The sequence below is a fragment of the Caretta caretta genome, chromosome 8 (genome assembly GCF_965140235.1).
Source record: "Caretta caretta isolate rCarCar2 chromosome 8, rCarCar1.hap1, whole genome shotgun sequence".
NCBI classification, from domain to species: domain Eukaryota; kingdom Metazoa; phylum Chordata; order Testudines; family Cheloniidae; genus Caretta; species Caretta caretta.
In genome coordinates this window covers 103,044,878-103,072,770 of record NC_134213.1, presented here as the reverse complement: position 1 = coordinate 103,072,770, position 27,893 = coordinate 103,044,878, and the positions used below count along the sequence as shown (strand labels likewise).

Here is a 27,893-nt window from a genome sequence, read left to right as displayed (position 1 = left end):
CTCAGGGCCAGTCCAGCTCTGGCTCTTCACTCCAGCTTCCACCACAGAGGGATAGGTGTGCGTGTGTGTAGATTGTGAAGTCTGTGTATATGCAAGAGAGACAAAGGCTGACAGCACCATGACATCTGTGCTGGACAGCATGGGGCCCTCCTGGGCCTGGCCGCATGTGGACATCTATCAGATTTTTTACCTGGCTGCTGTGTTTTGCCTGATCTATGTGCTGCTGAAAGTGATCCAGTTGTGTCAGAGGAGACAGCAACTGCTCAAAGCCCTCGATTGTTTCCCAGGCCCACCAAGGCACTGGCTGTATGGCCATGCCCATGAGGTACAGTCTACTTATGATACTACTTGATAATGTATTAGGGAGCGTGTCGGAGTGTGTGTTACAAACGAATGAAGTCTTGGTAATCTCAGCACACTTCCTTGCTGTCCTGTACTTGCAGAGAATTGGGGAGATGTCATTGGTTTTATGTGTGAATGGCAAAGGACACCGTCACCATTGGAGGGGGGCTGCATTTTTCAGTGCCCAACCTTCAATACCTAGGGCTCGATTTCTTCAGAGGTGCTGAGCATCCTCAACTCCAATTCAACCAGGCTCAAGGTACCTTACTTGGGCACCCAAAAATGGAGGTACCCCCAAAACAGAGGCCACTTTTGAAAACTTGGGCCAAAATATTGCAAGGCTGTGCTGTAACAAGGATCAGTGCCAATTCTCACAGACACATCAGCAGCTGCCAGTGGCTTCCTGAGGGGTCTTACATCAGAGGGGAGCTATCCCAGCTGGAATTTTACCTAACGGGTTTTGGAATTCATACCCCTCTCTATTTTACTGTTCATACTGATCTCGCTATATTTAATGCTTTGAATATTTTGTACTCGTGAGTGTGAATGTTTGTGTGTGTGTGGACTGGACTTGGTAACACTTGTATTTGCCATCCTAAGCACCAGGAGGCTGCCTTAGACTCTACAGATGTGAACAGGATTGTGAGGTGTCCGGTTTTTGACCAGAACAACTGGTTGACAGGGGACCTTGGTAGCTCCTGGAAGCATTGCTGACCGGGCCGTTAAAAGTCTGGTCGGTGGCACAGTGGGGCTAAGGCAGGCTCCCTGCCTGCTGTGGGTCCGTGTGGCTCCTGGAAGCAGCGGCATGTCCCTCCCTCTGGCTCCTATGCATAGGGGCAGCCAGGAGGCTCCATGCACTGCCTCCCCAAGCACCAGCTCTGCAGCTCCCATTGGCCAGGAACTGCAGCCAATAGAGCTGTGGGGGCGGTGCTTGCAGATGAGGCAGTGCACAGAGCTACCTGGCCATGCCTCCATGTAGGAGCTGGAGGGGGGACATGCAGCTGCTTCCGGGAGCTGCATGAGGTAAGCACTGCCTGGAGCCTGCCCCCCTCACCACCTCCCATGCCCCAACCTCCTGCCCCAGTCCTGATCCCCCTCCCACCCTCCAAATCCCTCAACCCCAGCCCAGAGCACCCTCCTGCACCCCAAATCCCTCATCCCCAGCCCCATACCAGAGCCTGCACCCCCAGCTGGAGCCCTCACCCCCCCCGTACCCCAACCCCCTGCTTCAGCCCAGAGCTCCCTCCCACACCATGAATCCCCAATTTCTGGCCCCAATCTGGAACCTGCAACCCCAGCCCAGAGCCCATACTCCTCCACACCCCAACCCCCTGCCTCAGCCAGAGACCCCTCCCATACTCTGACCCCTCAGCTCCACCCCCCAGCTCCCTCCTTCACCCCAAACCTCTCATCCCCAGCCCTATCCCCAGAGCCTGCACCCCCAGCCAGAGCCCTCTCCCACCCCATCCCAACCCACTGCCTCAGCCTGGAGTCCCCTCCCACACCCTGAACTCCTCACTTCTGGCCCCACCCACAAGGGCCCACACCCTCACCCAGAGCCTTCAACCCCTCCCGCAGCCCAGCCCAGTGAAAGTGAGCAAGCAAATGAGGGTGGGGGAGAGCAAATGATTGGAGGGGGGATGGAGTGAGCAGGGGGTGGGGCCTTGAAGAAGGGGCTGGGCCTCAGAGGAGGGGCGGGGCACGGACGGAGCAAGGGTGTTTTGTTTTGTGCGAGTTGAAAGTTGGCAACCCTAGATCACTCTAATTAATACTTGGTATTTATTGTTTCTCTTATAGGGGCACCCACAGACCTCTCTTTAGTTCAGGGTTCCATTGTGCTAGGCACAGCCAAGAGTTTACAATCTAAGTAGATGAGACAGGCAAACAGTCGGAGAAAGAAAATCATATTATCCCCCTTTGAGATACAGAGGTCCAGACTGGAATGATCTTTCCTATGTAGGCTACTAACTTTGTCACAAGTACAGCAACTGAAATCAATGGGACTATTTGGTGGGCTGGGGAAAGGTGCTACTCAGACTATCAAAAACTGACCCAGGAGAGTTAACTGATTTGTCCAAGGTCACACAGGGAGTCAGTAGCAGAACTGTGAATTGAACCTAAATTTGCATCCTAGTTCAGTCCCTAAGCTCTTCAGGGCAGGGATTGCCTTTTTTTCTGGGTTTGTACAGCTCCCAGCACAATGCGGCCCCAGTCCTGATATATTTGGGTGCTACCATAATATAAACCTTTATTAATACTTAACCACGAGACCATCCCTTCCTGTACCTTTATTTTCTCCATAAACAGTATTTTTTTTTCTTTGTAAAAAATCATTACAGCTTCAAGATCAAGAACTCAACAAGATCATATCTTGGGTAGAGAAATACCCAGGTGCTCACTCTGTATGGTTTGGAGGTTTCTTAGGATTCCTGAATATCTACCACCCCGAATACGCCAAGGCTGTATATAGCAGAGGAGGTGAGAACATGCAACTTTATTTCTGAGTTATACAGAAAAATCGTTTTAGGATTACCGTTGCTAAGTGCTCATGCCACCAAAGTCCAGTTTTAGTGGAGCACTGATATCTTTAAATCTGTAGCCTTGTTATAGAACTATTTGCTCCTACCTATTAACATCCCTCGCCCCAGACACACCCCAACTTGCATCCTTATAGAAAATTCCTCTCCTGTTTGGTGGGTTTACTCTCTGTACATATTTGGACACCATTCTGCCCTGGCAGGCTGGTGCTTAGCTAAGTCACACATATTCAGCTGTTTTGATCTTTCTTTGTGACTTAGCTAAGCACCAGAAATAAAGAAGTGAAGCAGCGAGACCTGCTTTCCATGTGTAACACACTGGGCAGTTAGTGTTGATGGACGGTCCCCCTCCGGGTCTGATGCACAGAGGATGCAAGTACAGACACTGCTAAGGAGGCAGGCTCTTCATCTTTTGCTTTAGCGGCTCATTCATTTCGCTCTGGAATTTCCCAGTTCAATCTCTGGTATGTCAGCCAAGGTGGCGACCATCACACAGGCAATCTGCTGACAGATGTTTTGTGTTCTTAGAAGACTATGCAAATAATTGCACAGGGTAAAATTCACTCCCATACAGAGGGTTTGCATCTAGCCTATGCACAACTTAACTTCCATTTTAGCCTGTTTGGAGGGCCTCATAACCCTTGGCTGGCCTTCCACACATGAATTAATTTTGTTGTTCTGAGTTCACTTTGGTTTTTAATTGAATCTTGCATAAGCTGAAGAGCCTGACTTGTGGTTTTGTGGTTTATACTGTTCACATATTTGGAGACCATTCAGCCCCTGCAGGCTGTTGCTTAGCTAAGCAACATGTATCCAGCTGTTTTGAGCTTCCTTAATGACCCCCATACATCATTTCTGTTGCTCTTCTCTGAACTCCCGCCCAGTTTCTGAATAGTTTTCTGACAACAAAGGGACCCAACTGGACACGGTCGCCTCAGTTCAGCCTTGGATTGACTAGGCACAGGGTTTGGATTTCCCTTTTCTCCTCTGGAGGTTGTCCCTCTAGCCAATGGCTCTGAGGCACAGCACTGTGGAAGCTTGCATGGCACATTGAGTTAATTTGTGTGAACATATTGGCCTCTAGCAGCTGGCTGCTGTGAGGATATGACTCTCCTTCATCACAGCCAAAGAAGGTGCTTCTTTAATTCAAGTGGTGTTGTTGCTGACGGTCTCAGGGGCGAACATTTGCGCTGTTTGTGTGTCGGCAGCCGCAGGTTTATTGGACCTGTGCACTCACTACCCGATCAGTGACTCTAAAGAGGACTGTCAACCCAGTGCCTTTCACGCACCTTGAGCTGGTGGACTTCACTTCTGAAGGAAGGCGAGAGGCAGAAGAGAGTACTCTCAAGTGAGGCTGCCAGGTGTTCCCGGCCTTCTGAGCTCTGCGATAAAATCACCTGTCATCCCTCCCTATCACATGTGGACTTTGCTCCAAGATTAGGGAAAGCACTTCTGTCCCAATCCGACCTCAAGTTCAATGACCTTTCCCTATACATCGATCTAAACGTAGGGCTTGTTTCTGCTCCCGTCCCCCCGCCCGTCTTGTCGGATTGCTCGCCTTCTCCCCAGCCCAGCCAGCAGCGCTGGGAGAGACTGGCTGAGATTCTGGGCCACCTGCTCAGGGACGAGGGAGGCAAAGTGGGCTTGAACTGACATTTCTGCCCTCCTGACTATGGGCTGCTCCAGCAACCAAGACTGCCTCTGGTGTAAATGCTGCAGTCATCCCCAGGACTTCCTATGGCTGGTGGTGCAAGCCACAATGGGTGCGTTGGTGCCAGCTTAAGCCCCCCCCCAGGGCACACCCCATGCACGGGGGCTTGCGGGAGAGGGACAGGGATAATGCCCAGTGGATTCCCTTCATGGAGGTAATACACCCCCACCTCTGTGCAGGCTGTTATCAGAGCATGCAGGCTATTTGAGCAGCACTGAGAATCCTGACCACTGTACCTGTCTATGGCACAACCTCCTGTTGGGGCATGGCAGATCTACAATACCTCCACGCACTGGAGTTTAAAAGCCACAATCTAGCCCTTAAGGGGTTCCATGTAAATGCTTTACTTTTCCCTACCGAAGTATAGGATGTCAGGGGAGGGCGAGAACTTACCACCCTGCATGACCCCTTGATTTAACTGACTTGGCTTGCGTTAGAAGGCAAAGTTGTCTCCATTAAAACACACATCTCTGGTGCATTTTTCAGATCCTAAGGCTGGTGACTTCTATGATTTCTTTGTCCCATGGACTGGTATGTATACTTTTTGGCTCTCACATTACATTACATAACTCGTTTCTGTAGGGACTGTTGGGATAACTGGGTGTGCAAATTTACCCTACTTGTGAGCCCAACTGTGAAAAGTGAGTGTCACAACAACCTATAACAATAAACGTTGATGGAGAGAGACTGAACTAGTCCACACAAAAAAGGCCTCTGGATATAACTCAAGGGCTGTGTTCAGATCATGCCTGGTAAACAAGAGAAGTGGGGGACTAGACATCAAAGGACCAAAATCGTTGTGTCAGAGACTAGGCCTAATTGGTGAATGAAATAATGAAGGGCTGGGCTCTTCTGCCCCTCATTCCCTTCTGAAGTCCTTAAAAAGAAAGAGACATTTTGGGGAAAAAGCCACCCAGTGTGAGGATGGCTGATGGAAAGAAGGGGAAAGGGTGAGCTTAACCATCATGGCTGCCACCCCCTCTTTCTCCTGCCTCTCCAGTGTGGCACCCTTGTGTCAGAAGGGGTTGTAGTGCAATGAAGTTTGAAAACCCGGGGATTAGATGAACACAGGGGTCCCTTCTAGCCTTGGAATCTATGAATCTATGGCTTAGTCGGCCAATCATGGGTACTTTGAAACACTGCTGTGAGCTTATGACCAAAAAGGCAGCTAACGGCAATGTCCAATGTTATACCAACAAAATGAAAACCAGCAGGATCTTATTAAAGGGGATAAGACAAAATGTCACATTTATTGTGAATACAAACAGAATCATAGTAGGCAGTCAGTTATAGCTATAACATTTCATTCAGTTTCACATTCATTCACACGTTCATTCATACACACACACACACAGAGGTTCTGCAAATTTGTTATAGTTACCAGCCTAGAGGTTGCTCATGCTAAGTTACTGGCCAGGTAACTTGGGCATGAGGATGGAGCCGAGTCTTTGTCAGATGCACATCCGATGCTCCTGGAGCGTGGTAGCAAAACCAGACTCAAAGTTCTCAGTTTCTAGAGTCCATTTTTATAGGAATTTCTTCCTATGCCAGTCTGTGGGAATTGCTTCATCATGCTGTTGCTGAATCAGTCAGAAGATGGCACATTCCTGATGGCTCCATGCTGCCAGATGTTATCTTGTTCTTCGGTTCTCCCATTCTTGAGGCTGTTGGGTGGATTCCAGTCTGCCCTCCGGAGGTCATCTGGTTGTCTCCACTCTGCCCATTCTTTGGCCGATCGATACTGAACTCCTAGGCTGGCACCTCCCTGATCATTCATTTATTATCTACACCAAGCATCCATCCACATACATCCTTTATCTCTATTTTAATCACAATTGTTAACAAAGCGAGATAAATACAACAAAAGGATGGGGAGTCTCTGTGTGCTGTCTCTGTTGTTACAAAGTATCGCTTTGAGTCTCTCTCTGTCTTAGGATCTACTAACACAATTAGCAGCTTGAAAGTTTCACACAGAGAGGGAGAGAAACAGTAACAAAAAACAAAACAGAACAAAAAACCCCAAGAGACCTCTTAATTAGCAATGCCCTGGAATTTAAACTGTGGGGAATCAAACTTACTTGTGATTTTAATACAGAACTTCTTTAATATGATTCAACACCGAAACAGCCCAAAGCTAGTACGTGTTTGCCACATCTCTGAGAGGCACAGCTGACAATCTTATCAGCTAGTGTTTTTCCAGCACTGAGGTTGCAAGTAAAAGTCAACACCAGAGACAGACGCTGCAATGTCTATCTTTGCTGTTCTTAACTCCCCTTTGGGGTTTGTCTTGTTTTGTCTCTTAGGAAATGGGATCGGACTTTAACAACTACAATAACGACAGCTCCAGGCCATTTCAACTAACTTCTCTCTCCCCCCTAAGGACAGTTATTACCGTCTTTGGTACCATGTAACAGACTGTCTCACAAGGGTGTTTTTCCTTCTTAAAAGCCTCTCTCCAGCTAAAGGGAAAGAGAACAAGGGACGTGGTTACAATGGAAGCCTTTGTCAAGGTTCCTCCCCCACTCTGAACTCTAGGGTACAGATGTGGGGACCTGCATGAAAAACCTCCTAAGCTTATCTTTACCAGCTTAGGTCAAAACTTCCCCAAGGTACAAAATATTCCACCCTTTGTCCTTGGATTGGCCGCTACCACCACCAAACAGATACTGGTTACTGGGGAAGAGCTGTTTGGAAACGTCTTTCCCCCCAAAAATACTTCCCAAAACCTTGCACCCCACTTTCTGGACAAGGTTTGGTAAAAAGCCTCACCAATTTGCCTAGGTGACTACAGACCCAGACCCTTGGATCTTAAGAACAATGAACAATCCTCCCAACACTTGCACCCCCCCTTTCCAGGGAAATGTTGGATAAAAAGCCTCACCAATTTGCATAGGTGACCACAGACCCAAACCCTTGGATCTGAGAACAATGAAAAAGCATTCAGTTTTCTTACAAGAAGACTTTTAATAGAAATAGAAGTAAATAGAAATAAAGAAATCCCCCCTGTAAAATCAGGATGGTAGATACCTTACAGGGTAATTAGATTCAAAACATAGAGAACCCCTCTAGGCAAAACCTTAAGTTACAAAAAAGATACACAGACAGAAATAGTTATTCTATTCAGCACAATTCTTTTCTCAGCCATTTAAAGAAATCATAATCTAACACATACCTAGCTAGATTACTTACTAAAAGTTCTAAGACTCCATTCCTGGTCTATCCCCGACAAAGACAGACTATAGACAGACACACAGACCCTTTGTTTCTCTCCCTCCTCCCAGCTTTTGAAAGTATCTTGTCTCCTCATTGGTCATTTTGGTCAGGTGCCAGTGAGGTTACCTTTAGCTTCTTAACCCTTTACAGGTGAGAGGAGCTTTTCCCTGGCCAGGAGGGATTTTAAAGGGGTTTACCCTTCCCTTTATATTTATGACAGCCTTACTTGAGACTTTACATTTCAAATGCTTAAACTGTTTTTTCTTCTTTTCCAGCATCATTAATAAGGGTTTAAAAGGGTTTGTAATGGTGTGTTTGCCCTGGTACTAAGCAGGCTGAGGTTTCTGCACACCAAACCCTGAACCTTGTTTGAAACTGGTTAACGTTGGACAGTGACTGGGTTATGTTAACACGCTTGGCTCTTGGGCACATTTATTCTATCTAAATTAATACAAGAGGAAGAGATCTTATGGGGTGAAACTCACTCCACCTGCTCAAAGACCCAGTACTGAAGATTCATCCATCCCCTCCCCTGCAGATGAGTCTGTGTGGGTGGGGAGAGCAGGAAGCAGCTGCCTCAGGACCTGGTGAGGGCCAGAGAAGGGATGGGATGAGAGCATCAGGAGGACAGAGTGAGGGAGCAAGCTGCCCCTTCCTAACCTCCCAGGGATCCCATAGGAACTATGAGATTTTGCTACTTTCCACCACCCCACTATGGTCCACCCTAGTTTGTATCTCATTGACTGAGAAGTCCTGGTGTACGGCAATGACCAAAAGGCTGGGAATCAGAAGCTCTAATCCTGCCTCCCTGTAGCTGTTAAAGGCCAGTGCAAGTTAAAGTAGTGAGCACAAGGGCTCTCCGTGTAAGGCCCCCAGCTTCAGGCCAAAGCAAAAGGGAACCTTCAGCCATCCTTGCACACCATCTCCCTGACGTATGCTCTGTACATTACAGCCATGCCAAAAATGGCCGGGGACTCCTGCCACCTCCTCCATGAGAAATGGGAGCACAAAGGTGGCCCAGGATAGGATGTGGCTTTGTAGAGCGTATACACCCCCCTGTCACCACACACACAATTTAGTTGCTTAGCATTTAGATGCTTTGTGAGCACCACTGTATACCTAGGTGAACTAAATAAAACTGGATATATGCACAAGAACAGACCCAAATAGTAGAGATGGCTGCACAAGGGTGATTGACTGATGCAATTAAAGTCCCTGTTCTTGTTGAGCTAGAATCCTAAAAGCTCATAGGGAGATAGAACATAGGACTGGAAAGGACTGCTTGGGTCACCAAGTACAGTCCCCAGACACGGCAGGCAACCCCACCATATAATCCTGTTCTTAAATGTATCAAGCTACATCTTCAAACCAGTTAGGTTGTTTGTCCCCACAACTCCTATGGGGACATTGTTCCAGAACCTCACTTCTCTGATGGTTATAAACCACCTTCCAACTTCCTGCCTAAGGCCAGCTCTACACTAGGGAATTACTTCGTTATAACTACATCACCAGGGGAGTGAAAAATAAACCATTATGAATACAAAGATCCTTTTTTTGATTAACAACTGTCTTTCAAGGGCATAACACTGTCTCTTTGGGCTAGTCGACACTAGAAATGCTACAACGGCTCATCTGCACGGATGCAGCTATAGTGCGTCTGGTGAAGACACTCTATGCCGATGGGACAGAGCTCTCCCATCAGCATAATAAATCCACCATGGCGACATAGTGCTGTCCACACCAATGTTTAGGTTGGTATAATGTACATCGCTCATGGGGTGGCTTATTCACACCCCATGTGCGACATAAATTATGCTGATACAACCTATAGTGTAGACAAGCCCTCAGATTCCACCTTTCACAGCCCAGATTGTCTGGGTTTAATCTTGTTTCGGAGAGGCCTTTTGTTAAGCCCATATAAGCAGTCTGATTTCCTTTGTCATGAGCTGTAAGTTATGGACAGAAGTCCAAACTCTCTGCCACAATCCAGAAGGCTTAAAACTGTGTGTTTCCCTCCTCAGGGAAAGGATTAATCGTTTTACATGGACCAAAGTGGCTCCAGCACCGTAGATTGCTGACTCCTGCATTTCATAATGATATTTTGAAAACTTATGTGTCATTGATGGCGGATTCCACCAAGGTGATGTTGGTAGGTAACCCTCTGCTCCTGTCGTCATCCTTAACCTACCCATTTCCACTTTGAAAAGTAAGGCCTGTCAAGCTGCACTTTATGCTCGTTCGATACAGTGAGACAAGCTGGCGTGAGATGTTCCTCACCATTTCCATCCTAGAAATAAATCACATCTGGGTACAGATGTGGGCCAGTCTCAGGGACGGCCTTAGACTCCATCCAGCAATGGCCTAGTAGAGTACGTTCCCAACACTGTCTTCTTACCCCTGAGTCAGTAGCGTCAAGAGGAGCAGGGGTGGGCCCCTGTTAACATTACTGCTTCATAGTGAATTGTGATTCGAATTAGAGTCCTCAGCCCATTCTATAGCCTGTGTGTAACAAAGGCCCAGATTTTCTTCTCCTCTACCCCAGTAAAAATCAGTAGTAAGCTCAATGACATCAGTGAAATTACAGTGGTGTATGCAAAAGGAGAATCAGGCCTAATATGTCTTTAGTCATCGCCTCTGCTTTCAGTTCTAATCACCGCTGGCATTTTATTTTAATTAACTCACCTAAACAGCACTGTTATAAAGTGTGAAGCTAGTCCCCACTAGATGAAAGGGATCCACCTAACACATGATCTGCTAAGAAAATAAATGTAAATTCAATATGGCAATCCCCCTCTGGACACTGATTCACCATCTTCCAGATGTTCCTTCTGCTTCATGTGGCCGAAGGACCTGGGATTGCATAGCAATATGCTGGGCTCTATACCTATTGATAAAATTTGTATTGCCAATGTGTTTGAAATGCCAACAAGAAGTTAGTCCTATAAAAAGAAAAGGAGTACTTGTGGCACCTTAGAGACTAACCAATTTATTTGAGCATGAGCTTTCGTGAGCTACAGCTCACTTCATCAGCTGTAGCTCACGAAAGCTCATGCTCAAATAAATTGGTTAGTCTCTAAGGTGCCACAAGTCCTCCTTTTCTTTTTGCGAATACAGACTAACACGGCTGTTCCTCTGAAACCAGTCCTATAAAAGATATTCCTCACTTACCATGTCTCTGGCCATGTCTACACTTACAAGCTTAAAGTGGCACAATTGTACTGATACAGCTATGCCGCTGTAAGATCGCTCGGGTAGCCCCGTCATGCCAATGGGATAGAGCTCTTCTGTCAACTTAATAAAACCAGCTCAACAAGGACAGTAGCTATGTCATCGGGAGAGCGTCTCCCACAGATATAGCGCTTTGCACACAACTGCTTATGCTGGAAACGCTGATACCTCTCAAGGGGGTGTTTTTTCACATCACTGAGGGGCAAAAGTTTTGCAGACATAATGCTAGTGTAGACATGGCCTCTCTCAACAAGAATAAAGTATTATGAATAACATATGGAATGGAATTTGTTTAATGCTGTCACTCCACAAGTTGAGTGTAAATATCCAAAACAGTTGACTCAGGATATTAAAATCAGCTACGCCGTATCCGAGGGTTGGGTAATTGAAGAATTACCATAAAAGAGTGAGACAAAGTGGGTGAGGTAATATCTTTGGTTGGACCAACAAGCTCTCTCACCAACACAAGTTGGTCCAATCAAAGATATTACCTCACCTTGTCTAACTCTTTCATGATAATTCCTTAACTACCCAACCTCATCCATCTTGTCTCTTTAATATCCTCCAACTGACATGGCTACAACTACACTACATACATAGAAGAGTGAGCCATAATCAACTATTGGAACAGATTAGTGAGGAAATTTTTAATTCATCCTTGTTTGGAATCTTTAAATCAAGATTGGATGTCTTTCTAAAAGATATGCTCAAATTCAACCACAAATCCTCCGTTTCTTCACCTCCACACCATATCCCTAATGCTGTACAGATTGCAAATGAATCTTGGCTCCTACAGACAAAGAAATTATTCAAAGGATGATGGCTGGGATTTTAGTGATCTAGAAATTCCATTTGCTTTATGAATGCTGACCTCTCTTTTTTACATTAGGATAAATGGGAAAAGCGGGTAACAAAGGACAAGTCGCTGGATATCTTCGAGGACGTTGGCTTGATGGCTTTAGATAGCATGCTGAAATGCACCTTCAGTTATCAAAGCAACTGCCAGAACAGGTCTGTGTGAGAAGAACTGTGGTTTTGCCTTTAAGGCATTGGACTCAAACTCAGGAGCTCTGAGTTTAATTTCTGGCTATACCAGAGACTTCTTGTGTGACTTTGGGAAAGCAATTTAGACTGGGATTTTCAATAAAAGCAAGGAAAATGCACAAATTCCTGTGGCGGGTGGTGGTGGGAAAGTATGAAGTTGCACTGAGGTAGCATAAATGTCCCTCTTTAATTAACACTAGGGATGTCGATTAATTGCAGTTAACTCATGTGATTAATTTTAAAAAAATTAATCTTGATTAATCACAGTTTTAATCACACTGTTAAACAATAGAATACCAATTGAAATGTATTAAATATTTTGGATTTTTTTGATATTTTCAGACATATTGATTTCAATTACAACACAGAATACAAAGCGTACAGTGCTCACTTTATATTATTTTTATTACAAATACTTGCACTGTAAAAATCATAAACAAAAGAAATAGTATTTTTTCAATTAACCTCATACAAGTACAATAGTGCAATCTCTTTATCGTGAAAACACAACTTACAAATGTAGAATTTTTTTGTTACATAACTGAACTCAAAAACAAAACAATGTAAAACTTTAGAGCCTACAAGTCCACTCAGTACTACTTCTTGTTCAGCCAATCACTAAGAGAAACAAGTTTGTTTACATTTACGGGAGCTAATGCTGCCCGCTTCTTATTTACAATGTCATCTGAAAGTGAGAACAGGCTTTCACGTGGCTTAGTAGCCGGCATTGCAGGGTATTTACATGCCAGATCTGCTAAATATTCATATGCCCCTTCATGCTTTGGCCATCATTCCAGAGGACATGCTTCCATGCTGATAACACTCGTTAAAAAATAATGCATTCATTAAATTTGTGACTAAACGCCTTGGAGGAGAATTGTACGTCTCCTGCTCCATGTTTTACCCACATTCTGCCATATATTTCATGTTATAGAAGGCTCAGATGATGACCCAGCCCATATTGTTTGTTTTAAGAACACTTTCACTGCAGATTTGACAAAACCAAAGAAGGTACCAATGTGAGATTTCTAAAGATAGCTACAGCACTTGACCCAAGATTTAAGAATCTGAAGTGCCTTCCAAAATCTGGGGTGTGGGGCAACTTTCAGAAGTCTTAAAAGAGCAACACTCCAATATGGAAACTACAGAACCCGAACCACCAAAAAAGAAAATCAACCTTCTGCTGGTGGCATCTGACTCAGATAATGAAAATGAACATATGTCGGTCTGCACTGCTTTGGATTGTTATTGAGCAGAACCCATCATCATCATGGATGCGTGTTTTCTGGAATGGTGGTTGAAGCATGAAGCGACATGTGAATCTTTAGCACATCTGGCACGTAAATATCTTGCGATGTTGGGTACGACAGTGCCATGAGAATGCCTGTTCTCACTTTCAGGTGACATTGTAAACAAGAAGCGGGCAGCATTATCTCCTGCAAATGTAAACAAACTTATTTGTCTGAGTGTTTGGCTGAACAAGAAGTAGGACTGAGTGGACTTGCAGGCACTAAAATTTTACATTGTTTTATTTTTGAATGCAAGTTCTTTGTATATAATTCTACATTTGTAAGTTCAACTTTCATGATAAAGAGATTGCACTACAGTACTCATATTAGGTGAACTGAAAAATACTGTTTCTTTTGTTTTTTTACAGTACAAATACTTGTAATCAAAAATAAATATTAAGTGAGCACTGTACACTTTATATTCTGTGTTGTAATTGAAATCAGTATATTTGAAAATGTAGAAGATAACCAAAAATATTTATATAAATAGTATTCTATTATTAACAGTGCAATTAATCTTGATTAATTTTTTTAATTGCTTGACAGCCCTAATTAACACACATTAAACTCCCCTTTTTTGTCTTCCCTTTAGTGAGAACACATTTCTCACAGCTATACGTCAGCTCACAGCCATGGTACAAGAGAGAACGAGGACGTTTCTGTACCACAATGACCTCATCTACTGGTTCAGTCCCCCTGGACGTCGCTTCCGGAATGCCTGCAGAATAGTCCATTGCCATACAGGTATTTCTTTCCTCTCTTGACTCAAGACTTTCGTCTGTATGACTGAGACATTAACCCTGCTCAAGACACTGGGTCTCTTAAGAGGGATGGCCTTCTGGGCAGTGTAGGGGACACACTGGAGGATATTAGATTAAAAAAGGGGGGGCTATGTGGTGGTAAGAGACCTTGAATGTTCCTCAGATTACCTGGATCCTGAAATTTATGCTTTAGGGAAACTCCACTGCCTAGGAGAACCTCAGATTCTGGTCCATTAATTGAATCATACAGTGGAATCAGAGAAGAAAGAAATCTAGACTACTAGGTCATTTAATCCAGTGGTTCTCAAACTGTGCTCGTGGAGTACAAGCAGTGCACAGAGACCTGCCTGGCAATCTGCAGAATGAAATATACTGAGAATCAGGCAGTGGTGGGATTGGAATGTTGCAATGGGATGGGAATATGACCTATGAGAAAATCCTTCTCTTACTAAGTGGTCCTGGAACAAAAAGGTAGGAGAATCTATGTATCTTTTTCATGAGATGGTTTTGTGATTATAACAGGACTGGGAGTCAGGAGATCTGAGATATATTCTTGCATTTGCTACAGACATCTCATGTGACCTTGAAACAAAATCACATAATACTTCTGTGGCCTAAATTTCCTTACCCAGGAAAAGGGGGAAATACCACATAATGTACATACGTCAAAGAGTTCTGAGAATACTGAATGTAAAGAACTTGGAGATTCTCTGTTGAAAGGTGCAAAGTATTCTGTTTTCTAGTGATTTGACCGGTCCATTTTTAAATGTATCTAGAGATGCGGCTTCCACCATTTGCCTTCCAAGGTGATTGAATTACTAGTGAATCACAGTGACATTTTAACTAAATAATATGTTGATCATTCTTTCCCTAGAGAAGGTGATAAGGGAGAGAAAGAAGTGGCTCAAGGATGAGCGAGAGCTCGAAAAGATCCAGAAGAAGAGGCGCCTGGACTTTCTGGATATTCTTCTATGTGCCAAGGTGAGTCCTGAAGAACACACATGAACAAACTGCTCTATACCATGTGCACATTTCACTAATTATCACTGGCAGATACCTGAGCATTGCTGACTGCAGTTTCCTCACCAAATACTCCCTTTTCTAATCTTATTGGCTGTTGGGTGTGGTTGGAATGTCTGGATGCAATAGGTCAAATTCAAACATGCTATAAATGGGCACAAGTCCTATTGAGTCTCATACCAGGGGTGAATTTGTTTGGATGTGTTTGTTTTTTAATAAAGTCAATCAAAATATTTTAAAACGGTTGAAATCTAAATGAAATATTTTAAGTTTGTTGAAAAAAATGTTTCATTCAACTGAACATTTCAATTCACCAAAAATTTTGAAAAAAAAAATTGGTTTTGGTTTATCATGAAATCATTTTTCAAAACTTTTTTCAGAAGTGCAAGAGAACTGAATAATCCGTTATTCACCCAGCTCTAGCTAAAAGGGCTATGTTTGTCTGGCTCAGACCTGCACTACCTGAGGTCACACCAAAATTGGTTCTTCCTGAAACCTGACCCTCTTTCTTAAGTTCCACCTATGTGAATTCATTACACAGCAGTGTGGCCACAGGGTGTCTAAGTGGTTGGATTTAATTAATTCCCAGCTCCTTCAAGTGAAGTTGTAAGAACGCTGCAATAGCAGATGTGGGATAATCTGCCCACCACATCAGATCTTATCCTCATCTCTAATAATTAGAGATTGTCTTAAACCCTGAAGCATGGGGTTTAATTGCAAAATTTTTCTATTCCAAAATTAGGATGAAAATGGAGAAGGACTACCTAATGAAGATCTACGTGCTGAGGCCGACACTTTCATGTTTGGAGGTCATGACACCACAGCCACTGGGATCTCCTGGCTCTTATACTGCATGGCCCTGCACCCAGAGCACCAGCAGAGATGCAGGGAGGAGATCAAGGAGATTCTGGGAGACAGAGAGACCATTCACTGGTGAGACACCTCATTTATTGCACATTGCTTCCTCTTGAAGATTGGGTCAGCTAATGCTGAGACTTAAGAATGTTCCATACTCTGCTTTTAATCATTACACATTAACACTTGGGATGGGAGTTTGAAATTTTGTAAACATCTCAAGTTAAATTTTAGGCATGTGCAGAGTCTGAGAATATAAATCTGGAGTAACTCTTCAGACTTCAGTGGAGTTACTCCAGACTTACACTGGTGCTACTGAGAACAGAATTTGGCTCTAAGAAATAATGTGCCAGACCCTCAATCAACCCCACTGAAGACACTTAGTGCTCCAGGGCATTCCTGCTGACATGCATTAACTGGGCATCTGGCTTAACATGCCTGTTCTGTCTCATCTCAGACACCTTAGATGTTTATTGATGAACTGCATCTTAAGGTTTGGTGGTAGGCCTGTCATCCCCTACTCATGATAATTGTTGGTTTGGGGCATTAACTGCCATAGGTTTTACAATTGACAAACAACTACAAATGAAATGCACTAAGTAAGTGCCAAGAATTATCAATGAGATGAAAGCAGTCTATGGCAGAGTTAGTGCCCAAGTCATCAATGAAAATAAATAGGGAAGCACAGATCTGTCACAGTTTTCTAAAGTTTACAGCTGGCAGAAATTTGGGATTTCCAGTTTGAGAAATTTTGGCACTTTGAATTTTGACTGTGTTCCGAATCAGAACAAAACCAAATTGTTCAAAATTTCTTGTGAACTGGAAATCCCCCAAACCATTGTTTTGAAAACACTGACATATAGTCGGGGACCCCAGGGCTTCCAGTACCCTGGGTCAGCTGGCTTCCTGGGCTGCTGGGAGTCTGGAGTCCCTGGGATCCCTGGCCCTGTGGCAGTCTGCATGGAAAGGCTTTCCCACAACATCCAAGAAAATAAGAACGTAAGAACAGCCCTACTGGGTTAGACCAAGGGTCCATCTAGCCCAGTATCCTGTCTTTTGACAGTGGCCAGTGCCAGGTGCCCCAAAGGGAATGAACAGAACAGGTAATCATCAAGTGATCCATCCCTAGTCACTCATTCCCAGCTTCTGGCAAACAGAGGCTAGGGACACCATTCCTGCCCATCCTGGCTAATAGCCATTGATGGACGTATCCTCCATGAATTTAACTAGTTCTTTTTTGAACCCTGTTATGGCCTTGGCCTTCACAACATCCTCTGGCAAAGAGTTCCACAGGTTGACTGTGCATTGTGTGAAGAAATACTTCCTTTTGTTTGTTTTAAAACTGTTGCCTATTAATTTCATTTGGTGACCCCTAGTTTTTGTATTATGAGAAGTAGTAAACAACACTTCCATATCTACTTTCTCTACACCAGTCATGATTTTATAGATCTCAATCATATCTCCCCTTAGTCTTCTCTTTTCCACGCTGAAAAGTCCCAGTCTTATTAATCTCTCCTCATACGGAAACCATTCCATATCCCTAATAATTTTTGTTGCCTTTTTCTGAACCTTTTCCAAGTCCAATATATCTTTTTTGAGCTAGGGCGACCACATCTGCATGCAGTATTCAAGCTGTGGGTGTACCATGGATTTATATAGAAGCAACATGATATTTTCTGTCCTATTATCTATCCCTTTCTTAATTATTCCCAGCATTCTGTTCCCTTTTTTGACTGCCACTGCACGTTGTTTTCAGAGAACTATCCACAATGACTCCAAGATCTCTTTCTTGAGTGGTAACAGCTAATTTAGACCCCATCATTGTATATGTATAGTTGGGATTATGTTTTCCAATGTGCATTACTTGGCATTTATCAACATTAAATTTCATCTGCCATTTTGTTGCCCAGTCACCCAGTTTTGAGAGACCCTTTTGTAGCTCTTAGCAGTCTGCCTGAGTCTTACCTATCTTTAGTAATTTTGTATCATCTTCAAATTTCGCCACTTCACTGTTTACCCCTTTTTCCAGATCATTTATGAATATGTTGAATAGGACTGGTCCCAGTACAGACCCCGGGGGACACCACTATTTACCTCTCTCCATTCTGAAAACTGACCGTTTATACCTACCCTTTGTTTCCTATCTTTTAACCAATCCATGAGAGTACCTTCCCTCTTATCCCATGGCAGCTTACTTTGCATAAGAGCCTTTGGTGAGGGACTTTAGCAAAGGCTTTCTGAAAATCTAAGTACACTATATCCACTATATGGTCACTATTACCAAGCGGTCCAGCTATATTCACCTCCTGGACAAGATCCTGTGCTCCACTTAGGACTAAATCAAGAATTGCCTCTCCTCTGGTGGGTTCCAGGACCAGTTGCTCCCTAGCGCTATATTCTTATTATTAGAGTATGGAATTTCTATCCATAGAGATTCTATGGTACAGTTTGATTCATTAACGATTTTTACTTCATTTGATTCTAAGCTAAGAATCTGAGAGCCCTCTCCAGGTCTCCCAAGGCTTCCAGACTCCTAGCTCCCCAACAGAGAGCCTAGAAGTCCTGGTATGGCAGGGCTGCTCCAGAGCTGCAGACTACAAAAGCTTGAGTTCCCTAGCTCCAGGGCAGTCTCCAAGGGCAGTCCCATCTGGCAGGGACCCCGGTAGTTTTCCAACATAACTGCCTGAGATTCAGCAAATGGTCTTTGAACTCAAATCACATTTGTGAAAAATTGTAGGTTTGATGAACTGGCATTTTCCAGTTAAACTCGGTTTCATCAGAAATTTTCCCACCGGCTCTATGAAGGATGCATTTTATTAAAAAAAATCTAAGATGTCCAATAACGTTAGAGGCACAAGGTGACCATATTTTAAAAATTAACATAAAAGTTGGACCCTTTTGTGGTGACGTTTTTTGGAATTGTGAAATACTCATCGAAATTACATATTTTTTTAATATGTGTACTGATCTCACCTATTTCTAACTTCTAACTCCACAGCTACATGGACATATGTCTCAGAGTGGAGGACTTTCCCTCCCAGTAACTTAGTGCCCTGAATGAGTTTCTTGTGTAACCTTGAAGGAATGTTGTTAAACATGCACTTTGAGCAAAAGAACAGCTTTGATTGTACCTGCGGTTTTTAACTTTTCCTTTCACTGCAAACAGCATTCATTACATTGAATGCTTGTTCCACTGGACTGGGGCTTCTGGGAAAAAACAGAACAAATGGTACCTGATGTAGCAATAAGTCTTGGACAAAGCATTGTAAGTTATTAAAAATGTCTGATATGGATGAAATGAAAACAGAGGACATTGTGGGTGTCCCAAACAGAGTTCCTGAGACAAGAGAACGGGAGCTGGCTGAAATATGCAAATAATTTTTCATGGAAAATTTAAGAACATTACTTTCAAAATTTCCCATATTTTGTTTTGATTTTTGAAGACAAAACAAAAACAAATCTTGAAGAAATGTCCGAAAAAAGATTTTTGTTTTCACGAGCTAAACCCCAAGCATGTGTACCAAAACCTGAAAAAAACTTTTGAACATTTTTCAGTTTTTAGTTTCTGCTTTTGAAAAACCAGAAAATTTCAACAACAACAAAATAGATTTTCATCAACACTTTTTGGTTTGGTCAACCCATACAAAATTTTCCTCAAAAACTTTCATTTTGATCAAAAAGGCATTTTTCATTAAAAATATTGTAATGAAATAATTTTGAGCTGTTGTATCCATGGTATCAGATAAGTAACTGATCCTGTTTTTGGAAATCGGGTACTCAGTTACAGATTGAGAACCCCACTGAAGTTGGTAGCATTGCTCCAGCTGAACACACTGCTGGTGAGAGCAGAATTTAGGCCTTACTACTCTTTGGATATGGAAAAACATAACAGCATTTCCCAATTTTAGTCAGCACTCAAGAGCCTTCCGTTTGAAGAGGACAAGAGGGAACTTCTTTTAGACTGTAGATTGCCTTGAGGGTTTGCAATCTTAAAAGATTCACCTAGAGAAACAAGAGGGTGTGCTGGCAGCCTTCTACTTCTGCATTGGGGAGGAGGTTCCCACATTCAGACATATCTTTGGTTTCTTTTCAGGAATGACCTTAGTAACATGCCCTACACCACCATGTGCATTAAAGAGAGCCTCCGCCTTTACCCTCCGGTACCTCAAGTGTATCGACAACTCAACCAACCAGTCACATTTTTCGATGGAAGGACTTTGCCAGAAGGTCTGATTGTATCCCTTTCTCTGTGTTCTTTATAAGTTTAAGGGGTGCAACTTTATATATAGTAGCTAATGGGCATTGTATGTGCATATATCAGCTAATTATGGACCCAAGTCATGGCATTTGGATCAGGATTAAGAACCCATTTCTAAAGTTACAGGGGTTTTGATTCCAGACTTTTATTTTACTCCAGGTAAGCAGAGAAATAAGAGTCTGAATCTTGGTTTAATTTCTGAACCCTGCAACATTTGCGGTGGTCAAGGGAGGTGTCTGATCCAGGTTCTGATTCGGCCCTTTGTACAGAGAAGAGCAAGCCATGAAATTTGGATCAGGCTAAAGGTTCTGATTCCAGCCACTTCCGTGCCCCTGACTCAGGGTACTTCTAGACTACAGCCAGTGGTGTGATTTGCACCTCATGTAGACATCCCTGTGCTAGCTGTAACCTAGCTAGCCTGCTAAAATTAGCAGTGAGGATTCTGCAGTGCAGGCTGTACAAGTGAGTACGTACCCGTGGCATCAGCCTATGCTGAAGATCGCACTGCCATGTCCTCTCTACTATTTTTTTAAAAAAAGAAAAGGAGTACTTGTGGCACCTCAGAGACTAACAGGTGCCACAAGTCCTCCTTTTCTTTTTGCGAATACAGACTAACACGGCTGCTACTCTGAAACCTACTATTTTTAGTGAGCTAGCTAGATTAAAGCTAGCCTGGGTATGTCAACACAGGCCACAAATCACACTCCCATCTGCAGTGGAGTTGTACCCTCAAAGTCAGGGAGTTTGGACCTGAGATTTTTATTCATACCCAACTCTACTATCAGCAGGAGAAGGTTCCCAAAGTGGGCACCAATGCCCAAAATGGATTAGGACAAATATTCTGCAATCACACAAAACAGAGACAGTCTAATAGTGCCAGCTGAACCAAAAATCCAGGAAGCTTTTCCTTGAATTCATATCCATCTCAGTCATTAATTAATCACCAGCCAGGTGTCTCAGCCATATTTCACATATCCCTCTGACCACAGCAATCTACTGCAAGGAAACAATGGCACTTTGATCATAAAGAGACTGGGGAAAAAGAGAAGTCATGGACTGGGAAGGACATTAATTCCAGAGGATGTGGGGAATGATCTGGTCCACTCATAGGAGGAGGATGAGTTTGCTTTGCCAGCTGACAAAATCTATGTGCTCCATTGAGAGGCGTAAGAAGTGGGGTGTGGCTCTCTGATCAGAGGGAACTAACTGCAGAGACATGGCGGGACACACTCTGAACAGCTGGGCTTAGGGGAAATGCGTAGCTTTATGTCACTTCATTGTTATGGGTGTTACCATTAAGCCAAACCCCATAAAGATGTGATATATGCCATCATGTGCCAGCAATGCCCCTCTGCCATGTACATTGGTCAAACTGGACAGTCTCTACGTAAAAGAATAAATGGACACAAATCAGATGTCAAGAATTATAACATTCATAAACCAGTCAGAGAACACTTCAGTCTCTCTGGTCACGCGATTACAGACATGAAAGTTGCGATATTACAACAAAAAAACTTCAAATCCAGACTCCAGCGAGAGACTGTTGAATTGGAATTCATTTGCAAATTGGATACAGTTAACTTAGGCTTGAATAGAGACTGGGAGTGGCTAAGTCATTATGCAAGGTAACCTATTTCCCCTTGTTTTTTCCTACCCCCCCTCCTCAGACATTCTTGTTAAACCCTGGATTTGGGCTGGAAATGGCCCACCTTGATTATCATACACATTATAAGGAGAGTGATCACTTTAGATAAGCTATTACAAGCAGAAGAGTTGGTTTGTGTGTGTGTGTGGGGGGGGGGGGAGAAAACCTGGATTTGTGCTGGAAATGGCCCAACTTGATTATCATACACATTGTAAGGAGAGTGATCACTTTAGATAAGCTATTACCAGGAGGAGAGTGGGGTGGGAGGAGGTATTTTTTCATGCTTTGAGTGTATAAAAAGATCTTCTACACTTTCCACAGTATGCATCCGATGAAGTGAGCTGTAGCTCACGGAAGCGTGTGCTCAAATAAATTGGTTAGTCTCTAAGGTGCCACAAGTACTCCTTTTCTTTTTCCCCATAAAGAGGGTGAGCTTAACCTGATACAGTATGTGTGGACTTTATCCAGAACTGTCTAGGAATAGCACCTGTGAAAGAGCAGGGGGTTGTACTAGATGACCTCCTGAGGTCTCTTCCAACTCTAATCTTCTATGATTCTCTGATTGTGACCATGTTATCTCTTAACCCTCTCTTCAATAAACTAAGTATATTGAACTTAGTAAATCTCTCACTATAAGGCATGTTTTTCAAACTTCAGGTCATTCTTGTAGCTGTCTTCTGTGTTTCCATTTATCTTTTTATTATATTATATTATATTCCATTTATACAGCGACCTGTAAGTCGCTCAGACAAGGCGGTGCTGAGCGTGACTTACATGCTAGAGAGATGAATAAATAGATGTTCGCATACCATTAAAAATAAAGCAGCAACCCCATATACTTTGGGTGGATGGACTGGACGTACTTGGCGGGGCTTGACAAAATTCACTCCAGGGACTTAAAGAGTCGATGCAATCTTGGAACCATTAGCAATTATATTTGAGAACTCATGGAGGATGGGTGAGGTCCCAGAGGACTGGAGAAGGCTAAGCATAGCACCTATCTTTAAAAAAGGAAACAACAGACCAGAGTAGTTTCAATACTTGGAAAGATTCTGAAACAAATTATTAAACTATGATGCCAAACCAGCTTAATTTCTTTCTTTGACAAGGTTATTGGCCAAGTGGATAGAGTGGATCCAGCAGATTTGATATATCTCGATTTTAGTAGGCTTTTAACCCAGTCCCACATGACATTCTCACAAACAAGTGTGGTCTAGATTAAACTATTACATGATGGGTGCACAACTGATTGAAAGATAGTTCTCAAAGAGTAGTTATTAATGGCTCACTGTCCAACTGGGAGGACGAATTTCATGCGGTCCTACAGGGGTCTATACCAGGTCCCCTACTATTCAATGTTTCATTAACAACTTGGATACTGGAGAGGAGAGTACGCATAAAATTTGCAGCTGACACAAAGGCAGAGGGGTTGCAAGCACTTGGAGGACAGGAGTAGAATTTTAAAGGATTTTGATAAATTGGAGAATTGGTCTGAAATCAACAAGATGAAATTCAATGCAGACAAGTACTGTACTTAGGAAGGAAAAATCAACTACACATTGGGGAATAACTCGCTAGGCCAGGGGTTATCACAACAATTTTTATGGTTGCCTCAGAGTGCGTCCACCAACTCTTGCTGGTAGCCGCTCTGATGATTTTTCTTAAGATACTTAATTAACTGTAGAAAAAACAAATAAATCTGCCATATGATGGGATTACAAAGAACCAGTCAACCAATCAATAATGGCTAACTTCTGAGCGTCAGTAATTGTGTGGTGGGGCAAAAAATATAAATGGAAAGAAAATATTTTAGCAGGTGATTTTCTTCTCATGAGATCTTTTCTCTCATTCTTACCAGGTAGCTTAGTGTCTCTGCACATTTACGCTCTTCACAGAAACCCCACAGTATGGAAAGATCCAGAGGTACGTTACTTTGCTTCTTGTGATATTTAGTTTCCTTTTGCCTGGGCACAATGGAAGGAACTTGCTACACCATCCCTCCTTACCCTCCATTGGGGTAGCGTGACTATATACCACCAGCATCTTGGGCCAGGCCTTAAAAGTACAGTCTGGCCTTCTATATATGCGGAAGTTCTTTATTGGATTGTTTGTTTCGGATGTAGGCTTAGGGCTAGTTTCTTCTCTCAGTCAGACCAATGTAAAACCAGAATACATTTATGGACCCCAATGGAGCTATTCAGGATTTACACCAATGCAACTGAGATCAGAATCTCTTGCCCTTTATCTGCACTACAGACTTCTATTCATTTAGAAAGGTGTAATTGCTCTGAACCTTTTAAATCCCATTATCCCCATTAGGTTACTCAATGAAGGTTCACCTTAGCAACATGAGGCCTCATTCTCCATCATACAGCTTTGTACATCAGGTAGTCATTTTTATCCCAGTCAGGTAGTTTTGGCACATTGCACGTATGATTGAATATATGAGATCCAAGCATGGGTCGGCACTGTGTCCGTGGTAAAAATTTTGAGGTCCATGGGCACGGACTTCAAAATTTTTTACTAGGAGGACACCTCCCTGCCCCCCAGAGGCAGCCCCCCCTACCCCCCGCAAACGGCTTCCCTGCATCCCTCTGAGCTGGGGAGTGTTTGTCTCAGCCGCTCTGCAGCATGCTGCCTCCAGAGCTGAGCTTCATTCCGCCCCCCGCAGCGCTGACCCAGATCCCAGCCCATTGGCTGCCCTCCACTGCACAGCCCCCCTCAGCCTAGCTCCAGCCCTTCAGTTCCAACCCCGGATGCACAGCCCCCCTCAGCCTAGCTCCAGCCCTTCAGTTCCAACCCCGGATGCACAGCCCCCCTCAGCCTAGCTCCCCAGCAAGAGCAGGAATGAGGGACAACAGAGGTGAGCCCCTCCCTCAAGAATTTGTTCCACCCTGGCCCCTGCTCACAACAGATCCCTGCCCACAACTGGGGCCTGCCCTTGGAGGGGATGCCCTGGTCAGGAGGCAGAGGAGATGCCCGCCCACCCACCCCGGGATAACCCCTGCCCAGAGGGGGGTGCCCTAGTTACAGTGAGGGGAAGGGAAACCCTGCTCCACTGAGAGACTCCCCCGACCTCCGCTTCCCAAATCCTGTGACATGATGGGGGAACTCCCATGTAAGGGACACAAACAGGGGAGAGGGACCCCTTGGTCTCAGACACGGGGTCAATGGTGTACCCTGGTCAGTGGGAGGTGCTCATCCTCCTCCTGCTCACACACATCCTCCCATAAGACATACTATTTAAACAAGAACAATAAAAAAGTAAAAACAACGAGGCGTCCTTGTGGCACCTTAGAGACTAACATTTATTTGGGCATAAGCTTTCGTGGGCTAGAACCCACTTCATCAGATGCATGGAGTGGAAAATACAGGAGCAGGTATAAATACATGAAAAGATGGGAGTTGCCTCACCAAGTGTGAGGTCAGTCTAACAAGACAATTCAATTAACAGTAAAATTCAATTAACAGTGTAAAATATTGACTGCGGTGGTGAGGTACATTCAAAAACATTAAAGTGAGTTGAATTTATTATTATTAACTAGCTAGCTACATTACTGTTTTTTTTCAGGGTGGAAAATTGTGCATTATTTTACAGATTGAATAATGACTGAATGACATAACCCCCCACCAATGTCTGTCACTAAGTCTGGTAATTTTGTCAAGTGTCCATCGTGCAACATGGTGGTGCCTACCCCTAGACGCAAGTCAGTGCAGAATAGGGCACAACTGTACCCTCAGTTACAGAGGAGATGGGGGATAATCTAAATAGCTGAGGGAAGAAATGGGACCCTTGCTGTGTGAACACAGTTGCCAAACTCAGCAGTAGCTTTGTAATTAAAGGTCTTTAGAGTACAAATGATCTTTTCTTCCAGGTGTTTGACCCCCTGAGATTTTCACAAGACAACTTGTCTGATCAGCATCCCTTCGCCTTCATGCCCTTTGCTGCTGGACCACGGTGAAGTATTAAATAATTACTTGTGTGAAAACTACAAACAGAAAACCAAAAACCACAATGAGGGGAGAGAAAATTACCTTGTGTACCTCTAATTGTTCTCAGAAGTGATCATTATGATAGATTGTCCTTTAGTGCTTGATCCCAAGTCCATTGACTATAAATTTACTATTTTTATTACAGTAGTACCTAGAGGCACTAACCAATATTACAGGGCCCCATTGTGCTAGGACCTGTATATACACATAGTAAAAAGAAAAGGAGTACTTGTGGCACCATAGAGACTAACCAATTTATTTGAGCATAAGCTTTCGTGAGCTACAGCTCACTTCAAATAAATTGGTTAGTCTCTAAGGTGCCACAAGTACTCCTTTTCTTTTTGCGAATACAGACTAACACGGCTGTTGCTCTGAATACACATAGTAAGAGACCGGGTAACCACTGATGAGAGTATGTTAGACGTTCCCCTCTCTGCCCAATCTGCAGAAGCTACTAGTCTGTTACAATCCCACTTAGAGAGCCCAGGTATTTATCTCAAGATGTATCAGCTCATGCTTTTAGCTCTGGAGGTCCCTGAGTCAATTCCCGATGTGTCAGTCAAGGTGGTGGCCATCACAGTAGACCCTGCCTGGAAGAGTTTAAATCAAAATAGTCAAAGGGTTGGAGGGGAAACTGGGGTACAGAACAGGGACGTGACTTGCCCAGGGTCACATGGCAAGTCAGTGGCAGAGTCAGTAATGGAACCCAGGTCCCCTTCACTCCCTGTGTACTAGGGCAACTTCCTCTCTTTACACTCTGGTGGGTTTGGGTCAGACCATTAATAACTTAGCCCATAAATCTCCCTTACAGCCTGAGTGTTTTTCCTTCTCTTCTCAGGAACTGCATCGGGCAGCAGTTTGCCATGACTGAGTTGAAAGTGGCTGTTGCCCTAACCCTCCTCCGCTTCAAACTCACACCTGACCTGTCTACACCTCCCAATGAAGTAACTCAGCTTATACTGCGCTCCACGACTGGAATACACTTGCAGTTAAAGAAACTTTCCTAATATCTTTGATATTTCATGCTGAAACTATCTTTGATGCTTTTTTCAGCAAAGCTTGCAAGTCACAAGACTTTCTTAGTAGATTTGCTCATCTTAAATCTGAGGAACAGTAAGTTACCATACTAGTGTGCGGGCGGGGTAGAGACATTCTTTAAGGGTGAGGCTGGGTGGAGACTCAGCCACTGTAAAGTGACATAGCTTCATTGGCTTGGAGCTATGCCGATATACACCAGGTGAGAATTTGGTCTATGATGTTTATAGATATGCCATAGACAGTGACACGAACGAAACTACAATAGGAAATCACTGGTTTTGAAATCCAGTAGAGGGAGGGGATAATTATATTCTGTACAGAGAAACTTTTCTCTCTTTTGTCTTTTCCAATGCCCTTTGTCTATTCCTTCCGACCCATCTTACAAAGCAATGAGGATCTTAATGTTATGTCTGCCAGTGTAGAGAGGGGGGAGTATTTTCCTCTTTGCACTAGGAGGTGAGCTTCCCATTAATCTTTGGGCCAAGATGGAAAAATTGGTGGGAGCAAAATTTTCCTGTTATATGCAATCTGAGTTAGTCAATGGTAAAAGCCAGATTTTGATCTCACTTACCCAGTTGTAAATCCACTGTATAATTCCATTGATCTCAGTGGCGTTGCTCCGGATTTGCAAACAGAGAACAGGGTTTGTGTGTTATAAAAGTTGCTTGTGGAGATCCATATTTACTAAATCGGGAGCAGTTTTATCAGGAATGGGTCTGACAATCCCTTCTAGAGTTGAATCCCTTAATAAAGAGTTGTGGTGTTTTTTGAATCCTCAATTACTTGTCCAGGTTTTGCTGAGAGCATTTCAATAAATACATTAATAATCTTCAACCACTAGGTGACATATTCTGGATGTAAAATGCTGAGATGTTTGCTGTTCCCAGCGGTGACAACCTGATTCAGGTCAGTAGACTTTTCTGGAAGCAAAACCCTGCATTGTTAGGGGAGCAGGACAA

The 27,893-nt window shown here is 43.6% G+C and overlaps 1 protein-coding gene across 1 annotated transcript; it reads left to right on the top strand.

Moving 5' to 3' along the window:
* On the top strand, nucleotides 1-27,768 carry LOC125641958 (cytochrome P450 4B1). Its single transcript, XM_048862645.2, has 12 exons — nucleotides 1-325; nucleotides 2,682-2,820; nucleotides 5,077-5,121; nucleotides 9,825-9,952; nucleotides 11,921-12,042; nucleotides 13,957-14,108; nucleotides 15,000-15,106; nucleotides 15,888-16,078; nucleotides 20,094-20,227; nucleotides 23,762-23,826; nucleotides 25,779-25,861; nucleotides 26,735-27,768. Exons 1-12 carry the CDS (start codon nucleotides 119-121, stop codon nucleotides 26,901-26,903), a joined length of 1,542 nt encoding a protein of 513 aa, XP_048718602.2. The 5' UTR covers nucleotides 1-118; the 3' UTR covers nucleotides 26,904-27,768.
* The last annotated feature ends 125 nt before the right edge of the window (nucleotides 27,769-27,893 follow it).